Here is a 13,463-nt window from a genome sequence, read left to right as displayed (position 1 = left end):
CAGAATGAGTGCAGTGTGAACATAATATGAACCAGACTGGTTACATTACATGGACCTTGCTATACAAGTAGCCAAGAAAAGCACCACTGATTACTGATTCAACTACACAAACTAGAAGATAACTCTGTTTCAGGCAGACAGGGACACAGATTACACCTACTCCAGAGCTACAAAGCAATAGGGGGTTGTTGTTGGGGAGAGTGCGGAGCGAGAGGGTGAGCTGTACTCTGTACTGCCTTGGTCACTGTTGCCGACGTGTGACTAGGAGAATCTGTCAGAGAAATTACCATGACCTGAACACACACAAATACACACCAGTGTAACTTGACACCTCGCTGGCTGACCTCTGGAATGGACTCAGTCTGCCTTGACCTTCTGAGAGCACCGCGGGCACACAGTCCGGTCTGACCACATTCCGGGGGTGTGGCAGGAGAGAGTTAAAGACAGAGGCACTGCAGAACAGCACAACCAGGCAGCAATACGTACAGACAGGCAGAACAAAATCTAACATGTGTAGTAGCCATTGTGTGTAGTCAGTGTTTTATTAAGTTTCCAAATACAAAAAAACTTTAGTCTCAAGCCCAAACAGGTAAAGACACTGTACATACATACATACCTGTCACATCTCATATAATTGTGGATAAATACCTGCGACATATTAAAAGTTGCATAAATAACCTTGAAGTATTCAGCCAGCGTACAAAACAGAGCCACCTTCAGCTTTACATTCTCTCCTCTCCTAAATATACACCACCATGAGATATACATATGATGCACACCCTTCATCTGACCTATACAAGCCTAGAAGCACACCACGGTTAGTGTCCTGCCAACAGTGACTAAGTCTGTCTCTGTTTTAGTCACTCCTGGAGGTCTGGCATGAACATGACAGGAGATGGTTACAGTTCAATTCCTAATTCCATGGTTACCTCAGACAGAGATCTGACACCAGGCTAGCAATGATTCACTGTTAAAAACTAAAAAGTTAACTTTCTAAAAACATTTTTGATAGAATACACACCATGTAAGCATGATGACGTTAGTATACCACCCCCCCCGTATGAGAGTATAATTGTCAAAAAACACGAGAGGTTCAACCACTATGTTCCTTTGAAACATGTATACTCTGCAACCCTAAAACAATAAACGTCTGATCACACACCCCTCTCTCTCTCCTCTACAGAATACCACCACTCCTTCAGTCTGCTGTAGAATCTCTCAGACACACTCAGCGCATAACACACCTGATTCCTGTGGGTGAGTAGTTGTGATAGAGGTGTTAGTGCTGGATCTAAAGCCTGCACACTACGTAGCTCTACTGGTTCCTATCTTAGTGACGCCGTCTGTCTCAGAGCAATAACATCTGCTTTATAGACACAGGCAGTTATTCCTCTCGAAGGTTGACAAAATAGTCAATGTTTGAAATCAGATTAAAAACATTTTAAATAAACATTATTCAAAATATAAGATAACAAGAAGTGTGCCTGGGAGCTCTTGGCTGTCCGTCTGTAACAAGTATAAAGGACACTGATCCATCCAATGACAGAACACAGACAGACAGAGCCCAACTATGTAACAGCAGAGCCATGCGGTAGAGCCAGGATGGAGGCCAGTTGCAGCTCTAGAGCAAGACAGATGCTGCAACTGCACAGCACACAATCTGTGATATGAAATAGGGAGGGATGTTTGTAGAGGAGTAGACAGGCCAGATTGAACAAACACAAAGGCTGCCACTGTATCATTACCTCAATGCTCAGACAACATAGTTATAAAGCAGCAAACTCTTTAGGCACAAATGAAAGTGTCCTATGGGCAGAGACTGTGACAGAGCAGAGAAGCAGAATGCTGCAGGGAGGTTGATCAAATATCCTTTAAAAAGCTTCATACCAGGCCACAACACTCAGAAAAGAGCCAACTTGTGATCAGTATCAGCAAGCATTTCAACAATCCACATGACCAGGACTGTGTGCTCACATGTGCACATACTGTACACGCACCTCTTCAATAACAATCCTAAAATAAGGAGTCCGAAGGTTGGCAGTCCTCCCTCTGCAGGGTTAGTCCATTAACAGTATGTTTTGTGTGTGTTTGGTAAAATAAAGATGAGACGTTAACCATGTGTCTGTAGCAAGACCCAGTCCTCACTGGACCTGTTTATCCTCCTAGAAAGTCAACTTCCTGTTCATGTCCACGTTCCCCTCTGATAGGCTGAGCTGGCTCAGGACTCCCCCCCTTGGCGCTGGTGTCCAACCACGTGGGGGTTGAACTGTGTGATGATGATGGTGATGTCATCGCGGTACATGCGGGCCAGTTCCTCAGGCAGAGACAGCATCTTGGACAGCGTCTCGTGGTCCACTGCTCCAAACTCATTGTTGCCCACCGCGTGGCGAATCAGGTGGGTGGCAGCGTTCTGGTCCTGGAACGCCAAGGAGGCACGGGCCTTCCTCTCAGCCAGCAGCCCCTGCATCTGTCCCAGGGTGACATGGTAACCCCCCACGGTGAGGGGCTGGCGCTGGTGGACCCCCGTTAGATACTCCCCTACGATCCGGACCACCTCCTGTCGATGGAGCGTCTCCCACAGCCCGTCTGTACCCAGCACCTACAGGAGGAGGGACAAAGACCTGTAGTTAACTAAAGGAAACTTCTAACTACATAACTTCAGATATAGGTTTGTTTTAATGGAGCACAATGCATGTTTCTGTTCAAGAAAAGACAACAAAGCCTTATCAATCAATCAATCAATCAATCAATGAAATCATGAATTGGTCAATCAGTCAATTGACCAATCCTTTGTCTCTCACCAGGAAGCGGTCCTGAGGTCGGAGGCGGTGGTGTGTGATCTCAGGCTCGGCCGTGAGGTAGGGAGGGGTGTGGTAATTGGGGGGGATGAACTTGGTGTGTTCGTTGTCATGGAGCTGGTCTGGTCCTGACTCCAACACACCTCGCTGCAAGTCAATGCTCCACTTGAACTTCACATCTCCAAACGCACGGAACGGCATCAGCAGGCCCAACAACCGGTCCTGGCAGAGGGAGAGAAAGAGATAGAGGATATATGTTGGTTTTTACTTTATGTTTAACTGACCTGCTGTGCCACTGTTCTCTCTGTATGTGTAACGGTACTAACCTGCTGTGCCACCGTTCTCTCTGTATGTATAACGGTACTAACCTGCTGTGCCACTGTTCTCTCTAGATGTGTAACGGTACTGACCTGCTGTGCCACTGTTCTCTCTGTATGTGTAACGGTACTAACCTGCTGTGCCACTGTTCTCTCTGTATGTATAACGGTACTAACCTGCTGTGCCACCGTTCTCTCTGTATGTATAACAGTACTAACCTGCTGTGCCACTGTTCTCTCTGTATGTATAACGGTACTAACCTGCTGTGCCACTGTTCTCTCTGTATGTATAACGGTACTAACCTGCTGTGCCACCGTTCTCTCTGTATGTGTAACGGTACTGACCTGCTGTGCCACCGTTCTCTCTGTATGTGTAACGGTACTGACCTGCTGTGCCACCGTTCTCTCTGTATGTGTAACGGTACTGACCTGCTGTGCCACCGTTCTCTCTGTATGTATAACGGTACTAACCTGCTGTGCCACCGTTCTCTCTGTATGTTTAACGGTACTAACCTGCTGTGCCACCGTTCTCTCTGTATGTGTAACGGTACTAACCTGCTGTGCCACCGTTCTCTCTGTATGTGTAACGGTACTGACCTGCTGTGCCACTGTTCTCTCTAGATGTGTAACGGTACTGACCTGCTGTGCCACCGTTCTCTCTGTATGTATAACGGTACTAACCTGCTGTGCCACTGTTCTCTCTGTATGTATAACGGTACTAACCTGCTGTGCCACCGTTCTCTCTGTATGTGTAACGGTACTAACCTGCTGTGCCACCGTTCTCTCTGTATGTGTAACGGTACTGACCTGCTGTGCCACCGTTCTCTCTGTATGTATAACGGTACTAACCTGCTGTGCCACTGTTCTCTCTGTATGTATAACGGTACTAACCTGCTGTGCCACCGTTCTCTCTGTATGTGTAACGGTACTAACCTGCTGTGCCACCGTTCTCTCTGTATGTGTAACGGTACTGACCTGCTGTGCCACCGTTCTCTCTGTATGTATAACGGTACTAACCTGCTGTGCCACCGTTCTCTCTGTATGTGTAACGGTACTAACCTGCTGTGCCACCGTTCTCTCTGTATGTGTAACGGTACTGACCTGCTGTGCCACCGTTCTCTCTGTATGTGTAACGGTACTAACCTGCTGTGCCACCATTCTCTCTGTATGTGTAATGGTACTGACCTGCTGTGCCACTGTTCTCTCTAGATGTGTAACGGTACTGACCTGCTGTGCCACCGTTCTCTCTGTATGTGTAACGGTACTAACCTGCTGTGCCACCGTTCTCTCTGTATGTGTAACGGTACTAACCTGCTGTGCCACCGTTCTCTCTGTATGTGTAATGGTACTGACCTGCTGTGCCACTGTTCTCTCTGTATGTGTAACGGTACTAACCTGCTGTGCCACCGTTCTCTCTGTATGTGTAACGGTACTGACCTGCTGTGCCACCGTTCTCTCTGTATGTGTAATGGTACTGACCTGCTGTGCCACTGTTCTCTCTGTATGTGTAACGGTACTGACCTGCTGTGCCACTGTTCTCTCTGTATGTGTAATGGTACTGACCTGCTGTGCCACTGTTCTCTCTGTATGTGTAACGGTACTGACCTGATGTGCCACTGTTCTCTCTAGATGTGTAACGGTACTAACCTGCTGTGCCACCGTTCTCTCTGTATGTGTAATGGTACTGACCTGCTGTGCCACTGTTCTCTCTAGATGTGTAACGGTACTGACCTGCTGTGCCACTGTTCTCTCTAGATGTGTAACGGTACTGACCTGCTGTGCCACTGTTCTCTCTGTATGTGTAACGGTACTGACCTGCTGTGCCACTATTCTCTCTGTATGTATAACGGTACTGGCCTGCTGTGCCACTGTTCTCTCTAGATGTGTAACGGTACTGACCTGCTGTGCCACCGTTCTCTCTAGATGTGTAACGGTACTGACCTGCTGTGCCACCGTTCTCTCTGTATGTGTAACGGTACTGACCTGCTGTGCCACTGTTCTCTCTGTATGTATAACGGTACTGACCTGCTGTGCCACTGTTCTCTCTAGATGTGTAACGGTACTGACCTGCTGTGCCACTGTTCTCTCTGTATGTGTAACGGTACTGACCTGCTGTGCCACTGTTCTCTCTGGATGTGTAACGGTACTGACCTGCTGTGCCACCGTTCTCTCTGTATGTGTAATGGTACTGACCTGCTGTGCCACTGTACTCTCTGTATGTGTAACGGTACTGACCTGCTGTGCCACCGTTCTCTCTAGATGTGTAACGGTACTGACCTGCTGTGCCACCGTTCTCTCTAGATGTGTAACGGTACTGACCTGCTGTGCCACTGTTCTCTCTGTATGTGTAACGGTACTGACCTGCTGTGCCACCGTTCTCTCTGTATGTGTAATGGTACTGACCTGCTGTGCCACTGTACTCTCTGTATGTGTAACGGTACTGACCTGCTGTGCCACCGTTCTCTCTAGATGTGTAACGGTACTGACCTGCTGTGCCACCGTTCTCTCTAGATGTGTAACGGTACTGACCTGCTGTGCCACTGTTCTCTCTAGATGTGTAACGGTACTGACCTGCTGTGCCACTGTTCTCTCTGTATGTGTAACGGTACTGACCTGCTGTGCCACCGTTCTCTCTGTATGTGTAACGGTACTGACCTGCTGTGCCACCGTTCTCTCTAGATGTGTAACGGTACTGACCTGCTGTGCCACTATTCTCTCTGTATGTGTAATGGTACTGACCTGCTGTGCCACTATTCTCTCTAGATGTATAACGGTACTAACCTGCTGTGCCACTGTTCTCTCTGTATGTATAACGGTACTGACCTGCTGTGCCACTGTTCTCTCTGTATGTGTAACGGTACTGACCTGCTGTGCCACTGTTCTCTCTGTATGTATAACGGTACTGACCTGCTGTGCCACTGTTCTCTCTGTATGTGTAACGGTACTGACCTGCTGTGCCACTGTTCTCTCTGTATGTATAACGGTACTGACCTGCTGTGCCACTGTTCTCTCTGTATGTATAACGGTACTGACCTGCTGTGCCACTGTTCTCTCTGTATGTATAACGGTACTGACCTGCTGTGCCACTGTTCTCTCTGTATGTGTAACGGTACTGACCTGCTGTGCCACTGTTCTCTCTGTATGTATAACGGTACTGACCTGCTGTGCCACTGTTCTCTCTGGATGTGTAACGGTACTGACCTGCTGTGCCACCGTTCTCTCTGTATGTGTAACGGTACTGACCTGCTGTGCCACTGTTCTCTCTAGATGTGTAACGGTACTGACCTGCTGTGCCACCGTTCTCTCTGTATGTGTAACGGTACTGACCTGCTGTGCCACTGTTCTCTCTAGATGAGTAACGGTACTGACCTGCTGTGCCACTGTTCTCTCTAGATGTGTAACGGTACTGACCTGCTGTGCCACCGTTCTCTCTGTATGTGTAACGGTACTGACCTGCTGTGCCACTGTTCTCTCTAGATGTGTAACGGTACTGACCTGCTGTGCCACCGTTCTCTCTGTATGTGTAACGGTACTGACCTGCTGTGCCACCGTTCTCTCTAGATGTGTAACGGTACTGACCTGCTGTGCCACTGTTCTCTCTAGATGTGTAACGGTACTGACCTGCTGTGCCACTGTTCTCTCTAGATGTGTAATGGTACTGACCTGCTGTGCCACTGTTCTCTCTAGATGTGTAATGGTACTGACCTGCTGTGCCACTGTTCTCTCTAGATGTGTAACGGTACTGACCTGCTGTGCCACTGTTCTCTCTGGATGTGTAACGGTACTGACCTGCTGTGCCACCATTCTCTCTAGATGTATAACGGTACTGACCTGCTGTGCCACTATTCTCTCTAGATGTATAACGGTACTGACCTGCTGTACCACCGTTCTCTCTAGATGTGTAACGGTACTGACCTGCTGTACCACCGTTCTCTCTAGATGTGTAACGGTACTGACATGCTGTGCCACCGTTCTCTCTGTATGTGTAACGGTACTGACCTGCTGTGCCACCGTTCTCTCTGTATGTATAACGGTACTGACCTGCTGTGCCACCGTTCTCTCTAGATGTGTAACGGTACTAACCTGCTGTGCCACCGTTCTCTCTAGATGAGTAACGGTACTGACCTGCTGTGCCACCGTTCTCTCTAGATGTGTAACGGTACTAACCTGCTGTGCCACCGTTCTCTCTAGATGAGTAACGGTACTAACCTGCTGTGCCACCGTTCTCTCTAGATGTATAACGGTACTGACCTGCTGTGCCACCATTCTCTCTAGATGTGTAACGGTACTGACCTGCTGTGCCACTGTTCTCTCTGTATGTATAACGGTACTGACCTGCTGTGCCACTGTTCTCTCTGTATGTATAACGGTACTGGCCTGCTGTGCCACTGTTCTCTCTAGATGTGTAACGGTACTGACCTGCTGTGCCACCGTTCTCTCTGTATGTATAACGGTACTGACCTGCTGTGCCACCGTTCTCTCTGTATGTGTAATGGTACTGACCTGCTGTGCCACTGTACTCTCTGTATGTGTAACGGTACTGACCTGCTGTGCCACCGTTCTCTCTAGATGTGTAACGGTACTAACCTGCTGTGCCACCGTTCTCTCTAGATGAGTAACGGTACTGACCTGCTGTGCCACCGTTCTCTCTAGATGTGTAACGGTACTAACCTGCTGTGCCACCGTTCTCTCTAGATGAGTAACGGTACTGACCTGCTGTGCCACCGTTCGCTCTAGATGTATAACGGTACTGACCTGCTGTGCCACCGTTCTCTCTAGATGTGTAAAGGACCTGTCTGAGTACTGACCTGTCGTACGACAGTCTTCTTCTCAGAGGGGGGGTGCTCCCCCTGGATGCGGGCCACCTCGTTCTCATTCTGGGCGTTGTGGTCGTTGGAGAGCGTGTGAGCGCTGAACGAGCCGTCCTCCTCCTGGACCCCCAGCACCGCCCGGCCGTCGCCCGTGTTCGCTACATACCTACACAACCACAGTCAGAGGATTCAGACACTCAGTCAGAGCAGACAGATGGAGACCAGACAGTACATATGGGAGCCAACAGAGAGAGATATCTGTGGCTGTGGACCAGAGTACGTACAGGTCGGATCCATCGATGTGAGCTACGCAGGCAGTCGCTCCAGAGAAGGCCACTCTCAGAACCCAGTAGTGGAGGAAGGAATTGGCGTCTCCCACCTGGACAACACAACATAGGGATCAGCACTATACATTTCTACCCAGGGCTGGATACTATGGTAACACAGAGACATCGATGGACAGAGGATAGAAGTCAAGGGGATAGAACACAGTCTCTCACCTGAGCCTCCAGAGACAGGTCACTGTCCAGTCTCTTAAAGGCACTCAGCAACGCCTCTCTGGGCCCTAGGCTCTCCCCTGGACTGGGAACACAAACACATACAATCAACTCCAACAAATGACCCATTACTGATGCATCCTTATTACCCCATGCCTGTTGAGGTCTATGACTTGCTCTGTGCGTGTGTGTGTGTGTACCTGCTGAGGTCTATGAGTTCCTGTGTGTGTGTGTGTGTGTGTGTGTACCTGCTGAGGTCTATGAGTTCCTGCCAGTAAGTTCTGAGGCTGTTGAAGTACATAGTCTGTGCCTCCCTGGTGAAGTAGTCGTTGGGGTGTTTGTGCCACTGCAGGATGGGGCTGAGGGGTCTGCCTGCCTCTACTGCAGCCTCCAGCTCACACAGGGTCTCATGGGGCATCAAGGACATGGCTACGTAGTAGAACAACCTCTCACTCAGCGCCTGAGAAACAGACAGGTAGATGTTTTACTGCACATTAAAACTAACTCGCAGATTATACACAATGACAGCAGAAACTTTACCTGTGCACAGGCACAGCCCGCATGGCCGTCGAACACTCCCAGCAGCATCCCCCGCGTCTGCAGACAGGTGGCAGCGCTGCGCCGGTCCTCGATGGGTGCGTTGGCAGGCAGCTGGTTACTGTCGAACCCCATCACCGACGACACATTCTTACCATCAAACTCTGGAACCTAGAACCAAAGCACACACTCATATTCTTATGGTCTCAGCGCAATCGTGAAGCTGTACTCGTTGTGTGTAAATGTGTGTATCGACCGCCCCTACCTTGAAGCTGTACTCGTTGTGTGTAAATGTGTGTATCGACCGCCCCTACCTTGAAGCTGTACTCGTTGTGTGTAAATGTGTGTATCAACCGCACCTACCTTGAAGCTGTACTCGTTGTGTGTAAATGTGTGTATCGACCGCCCCTACCTTGAAGCTGTACTCGTTGTGTGTAAATGTGTGTATTGTCCGCCCCTACCTTGAAGCTGTACTCATTGTGTGTAAATGTGTGCATCAACCGCCCCTACCTTGAAGCTGTACTCATTGTGTGTAAATGTGTGTATCGACCGCCCCTACCTTGAAGCTGTACTCGTTGTGTGTAAATGTGTGTATCGACCGCCCCTACCTTGAAGCTGTACTCGTTGTGTGTAAATGTGTGTATCAACCGCCCCTACCTTGAAGCTGTACTCGTTGTGTGTAAATGTGTGTATTGTCCGCCCCTACCTTGAAGCTGTACTCGTTGTGTGTAAATGTGTGTATCAACCGCCCCTACCTTGAAGCTGTACTCGTTGTGTGTAAATGTGTGTATCGACCGCCCCTACCTTGAAGCTGTACTCATTGTGTGTAAATGTGTGTATCAACCGCCCCTACCTTGAAGCTGTACTCATTGTGTGTAAATGTGTGTATCAACCGCCCCTACCTTGAAGCTGTACTCATTGTGTGTAAATGTGTGTATCGAACTCCCCTACCTTGAAGCTGTACTCATTGTGTGTAAATGTGTGTATCAACCGCCCCTACCTTGAAGCTGTACTCGTTGTGTGTAAATGTGTGTATCAACCGCCCCTACCTTGAAGCTGTACTCATTGTGTGTAAATGTGTGTATCGAACTCCCCTACCTTGAAGCTGTACTCATTGTGTGTAAATGTGTGTATCAACCGCCCCTACCTTGAAGCTGTACTCGTTGTGTGTAAATGTGTGTATCAACCGCCCCTACCTTGAAGCTGTACTCATTGTGTGTAAATGTGTGTATCAACCGCCCCTACCTTGAAGCTGTACTCGTTGTGTGTAAATGTGTGTATCGAACTCCCCTACCTTGAAGCTGTACTCATTGTGTGTAAATGTGTGTATCGAACTCCCCTACCTTGAAGCTGTACTCGTTGTGTGTAAATGTGTGTATTGTCCGCCCCTACCTTGAAGCTGTACTCATTGTGTGTAAATGTGTGTATCGACCGCCCCTACCTTGAAGCTGTACTCGTTGTGTGTAAATGTGTGCATCAACCGCCCCTACCTTGAAGCTGTACTCATTGTGTGTAAATGTGTGTATTGTCCGCCCCTACCTTGAAGCTGTACTCATTGTGTGTAAATGTGTGTATTGTCCGCCCCTACCTTGAAGCTGTACTCATTGTGTGTAAATGTGTGTATCGACCGCCCCTACCTTGAAGCTGTACTCGTTGTGTGTAAATGTGTGTATCGACCGCCCCTACCTTGAAGCTGTACTCGTTGTGTGTAAATGTGTGTATCGTCCGCCCCTACCTTGAAGCTGTACTCGTTGGCCTTTAGGATTGAGTTGACCTGTGGGGGGGTGAGATTGTAGCTGTGGAGGTCAGGGCTCCTCCTATAGCCACGCACGGGCATGGCTGTCGGCCATATGGGGTGGAGCTGCGACGAGGTGGGCCGGTGGGAGGTGGGGCAGCAGGGGAGCTGGCGTTGGCATGGGAACAGGGAGGAACCCCAGAGCTTCGCTCGAGGGAAGCCTCGGAACAGCTGTGATGTCACGGGCATGGTGGCTCGGTCTGGGCACACACACTCTCAGCACCGCCACACACAGACACTCTCTCAGAGCACCACCAACACTCCTACACCTACGGTAGACACCAGGAACTGTGAGCTATTGGCAAAAATGCAGCTTGTATCATCTGTATCATTCAGTCAACACAACCACAGCTGACTATGGCATTTTGATTGTGTACACACCTCTCATTCAGTCAGTGTACATAAATTACTGACATGTAGTAACAGAGCTCTCGACAAAGGTACCATTACAGACCAATACAAACAAAAGTGACATGCAAATAACATAACGGATCAAGACAAGCAGTTCTATCTTCCAACTGTATTTATTTTGATTGTGTGGTGAATAAGGAAGCTGGAACCAGTGACCTTGCTACAAGGAAACCTCCTGTGCAATAAAGGTCTGAGCCTCTTGGCAGAGGCTTTATTATGCTTTGAGGCAGGTTGCACTCCAACAATGGAACACTGCATTCCAGTACTAGCGGACTAGTGTGACAGACTGGCACTAGGTTGCCAAGCTGTGTTGCGCCATAAAAGAGCCTTGCCCCTCTTCAGCAGTGGTTCTCAAACCTCTCCCCAGACTTTTCACAATTTAGATCTAGCTCTAAACTAGCTCACCTGATTCACCTACACAAAGGCTTGATGATTAGTTGAAAAGTTGAATCAGGTGTGCTAGTTCTGGAATAGATCAAATACATGGAATGGCTTGAGGTCCCAAGGACAGGTTTGAGACCCAGTGTGCTACAGGGGTCGGCCACGGCTAGTCGTCTTCCAGGCTTTGTTGCTCCATGAAATAACCTTGCCCCTCTACAGGGGTCAGCCACCGCTAGTCGTCTTCCAGGCTTTGTTGCTCCATGAAAGAACCTTGCCCCTCTACAGGGGTCAGCCACCGCTAGTTGCCTGACAGACTATATATAGTCCTGTGAAGCGGGTCTGACATTTGCTCACTCCTGAAAACCCAATCTTGTCCTACTGAACTAGATTCTCTCTAACGGCATAGGCTATCCCTCTCTCTGCCCTTTCCGCCTCCTAGATTAGGACCCCAGGGAGAGGAACTACTGTTATTGTAACAGCTAATGGGGATCCTAATAAAACATGAACAAATACAATAATTATACTATAATTAAAGGGGCAATCGGCAGTTGCTAAATTAATGATATGGACCCATAGATTCTTGAAGAATATAACTTAGAAAGCCTCGATCTTAGTTCAACTGACACACTCCATCAGAACCCAAATAAAAGCTTGTTAACCTTCAATGTTTGTAAACAAAGTAAATGTAAACAAAAATTATAAAGCCTCAAAACATGGTTAAAACTATTATTTTGATATCATGGATGGTCAGTCCTTTCATCCATAGCTCTGTCTATGAATTTGAGAGTAGATACATTTCTCCAGTCCTATCCCTCAGCTTTTTACCTAAACAGTGGCCGCGATTTCGCTGTCTGATTTACGCTTTAATCTAGCTATTAGTAGCGAAGGGGCAATGCGTGCAGCTGCTTTTGTCGGTCGAAAGAGACCCAGGCACGGCTGAACTACACGGAACCACCCGGTACTAGTTGAAATACCGCTCAAACCTCCAGTCTATAACCTGTGACCACGGCCTATCCCTGGCTAGGCCTGACTGCTACAGATTTGTCATATTGATTACAGTACAGTTCAGAGTCAGTTTTCTTTGTACTTAAATTAAATCGATATCAATATATACATAGTTCCCAATAGCGAATAATCCCAAATACAAGCATAATTAAAGCCAACACATTGTTACGTATTAATTTGATGGGCCGACAAAGTCTACTCTACTGCTGGGTAGTAACGTTGGCTAGCGATGATCTAGCTATGCGTCACCGCAAACCAGTTTAAAACACCACTCCTCCTTCAGTCCTTGTACATTATGGTCACGGTAACAAAGCTTACAACATATAACATAAGTTAGTTATCAATTCATTAACCCATACTGCACAAAAGTAACATGCCAAACACATTTATCTTGCCACTGACCGTATTCTCAGAGTTTACTATTTCGTTTTCCTATGCTACCCACCCTCCTGCATCTTTCTCCAGCACACAACATACTAAACGCTGATTGGCTCACCTCTCTGACAGATCTGACTGGCTTGTTAACCCTTTGCACGCTGCTGGGGGTGTGTGACATACTTTCAAGCACCAAAATGATGTCTAGATCTCTATTCATCATGAACTATTTGCAAAATAACACCAAGTGTAGTAAAGGAACAGGTGAACGGAACCTGCTGGCTGCAGCTCCTACTGGCTGCAGGCTCCTACTGGCTGCAGGCTCCTACTGGCTGCAGGCTCCTACTGGCTGCAGGCTCCTACTGGCCCCGGAGCAGAGCTGGGCCTACTCTCTTATCTAGTTTTATAGCACCATAATAAGGTCATCACACTTCAGCAGAAGAGATGTTTCCTGGCAAGTTAGGTTAGTAAATGATGATGCCACTAAAGCAGCCAATAGCTAATGTGTGGATGGTTTTAAGTACCACAATCTTTCT

General features: G+C 48.2%; 1 protein-coding gene across 5 annotated transcripts; it reads right to left on the bottom strand.

Moving 5' to 3' along the window:
* Positions 1 to 523: 523 nt before the first annotated feature.
* Positions 524 to 13,220, bottom strand: LOC110535685 (pyruvate dehydrogenase [acetyl-transferring]-phosphatase 1, mitochondrial). 5 transcript variants are annotated; one of them, XM_036966968.1, is made up of 9 exons: positions 13,203 to 13,220; positions 10,696 to 11,024; positions 8,964 to 9,131; positions 8,672 to 8,883; positions 8,427 to 8,508; positions 8,211 to 8,305; positions 7,924 to 8,092; positions 2,802 to 3,020; positions 524 to 2,599 (listed from the first exon to the last, which is right to left on the bottom strand). In XM_036966968.1, exons 2-9 carry the CDS (start codon positions 10,942 to 10,944, stop codon positions 2,219 to 2,221), a joined length of 1,575 nt encoding a protein of 524 aa, XP_036822863.1. In that variant the 5' UTR covers positions 10,945 to 11,024; positions 13,203 to 13,220; the 3' UTR covers positions 524 to 2,218. The 5 variants fall into 5 exon arrangements, with proteins under 5 accessions (XP_036822863.1, XP_036822852.1, XP_036822850.1 ...); XM_036966957.1 differs by lacking the exon at positions 13,203 to 13,220 and adding an exon at positions 13,049 to 13,156; XM_036966955.1 differs by lacking the exon at positions 13,203 to 13,220 and adding an exon at positions 12,955 to 13,037.
* Between the last annotated feature and the right edge of the window lie 243 nt (positions 13,221 to 13,463).

This window comes from Oncorhynchus mykiss, chromosome 3 (assembly GCF_013265735.2).
Source record: "Oncorhynchus mykiss isolate Arlee chromosome 3, USDA_OmykA_1.1, whole genome shotgun sequence".
Taxonomy (NCBI): Eukaryota; Metazoa; Chordata; class Actinopteri; order Salmoniformes; family Salmonidae; genus Oncorhynchus; species Oncorhynchus mykiss.
The sequence above is the reverse complement of the archived record's forward strand: the minus strand, read 5'-3'. Positions and strand labels throughout refer to the sequence as shown.

What these genes read in the sequence shown, in the direction of transcription:
- LOC110535685 (XM_036966968.1), bottom strand. Translation starts at nt 10,944, where the DNA reads ATGCCCGTGACATCACAGCTGTTCCGAGGCTTCCCTCGAGCGAAGCTC. An exon ending in CCAACGAGTACAGCTTCAAG is followed by an intron (nt 9,132 to 10,695) that starts GTAGGGGCGGAC and finishes CTTTGGTTCTAG; the next exon opens with GTTCCAGAGTTTGATGGTAA. An exon ending in ACCTGTCTCTGGAGGCTCAG is followed by an intron (nt 8,306 to 8,426) that starts GTGAGAGACTGT and finishes TGTGTTGTCCAG; the next exon opens with GTGGGAGACGCCAATTCCTT.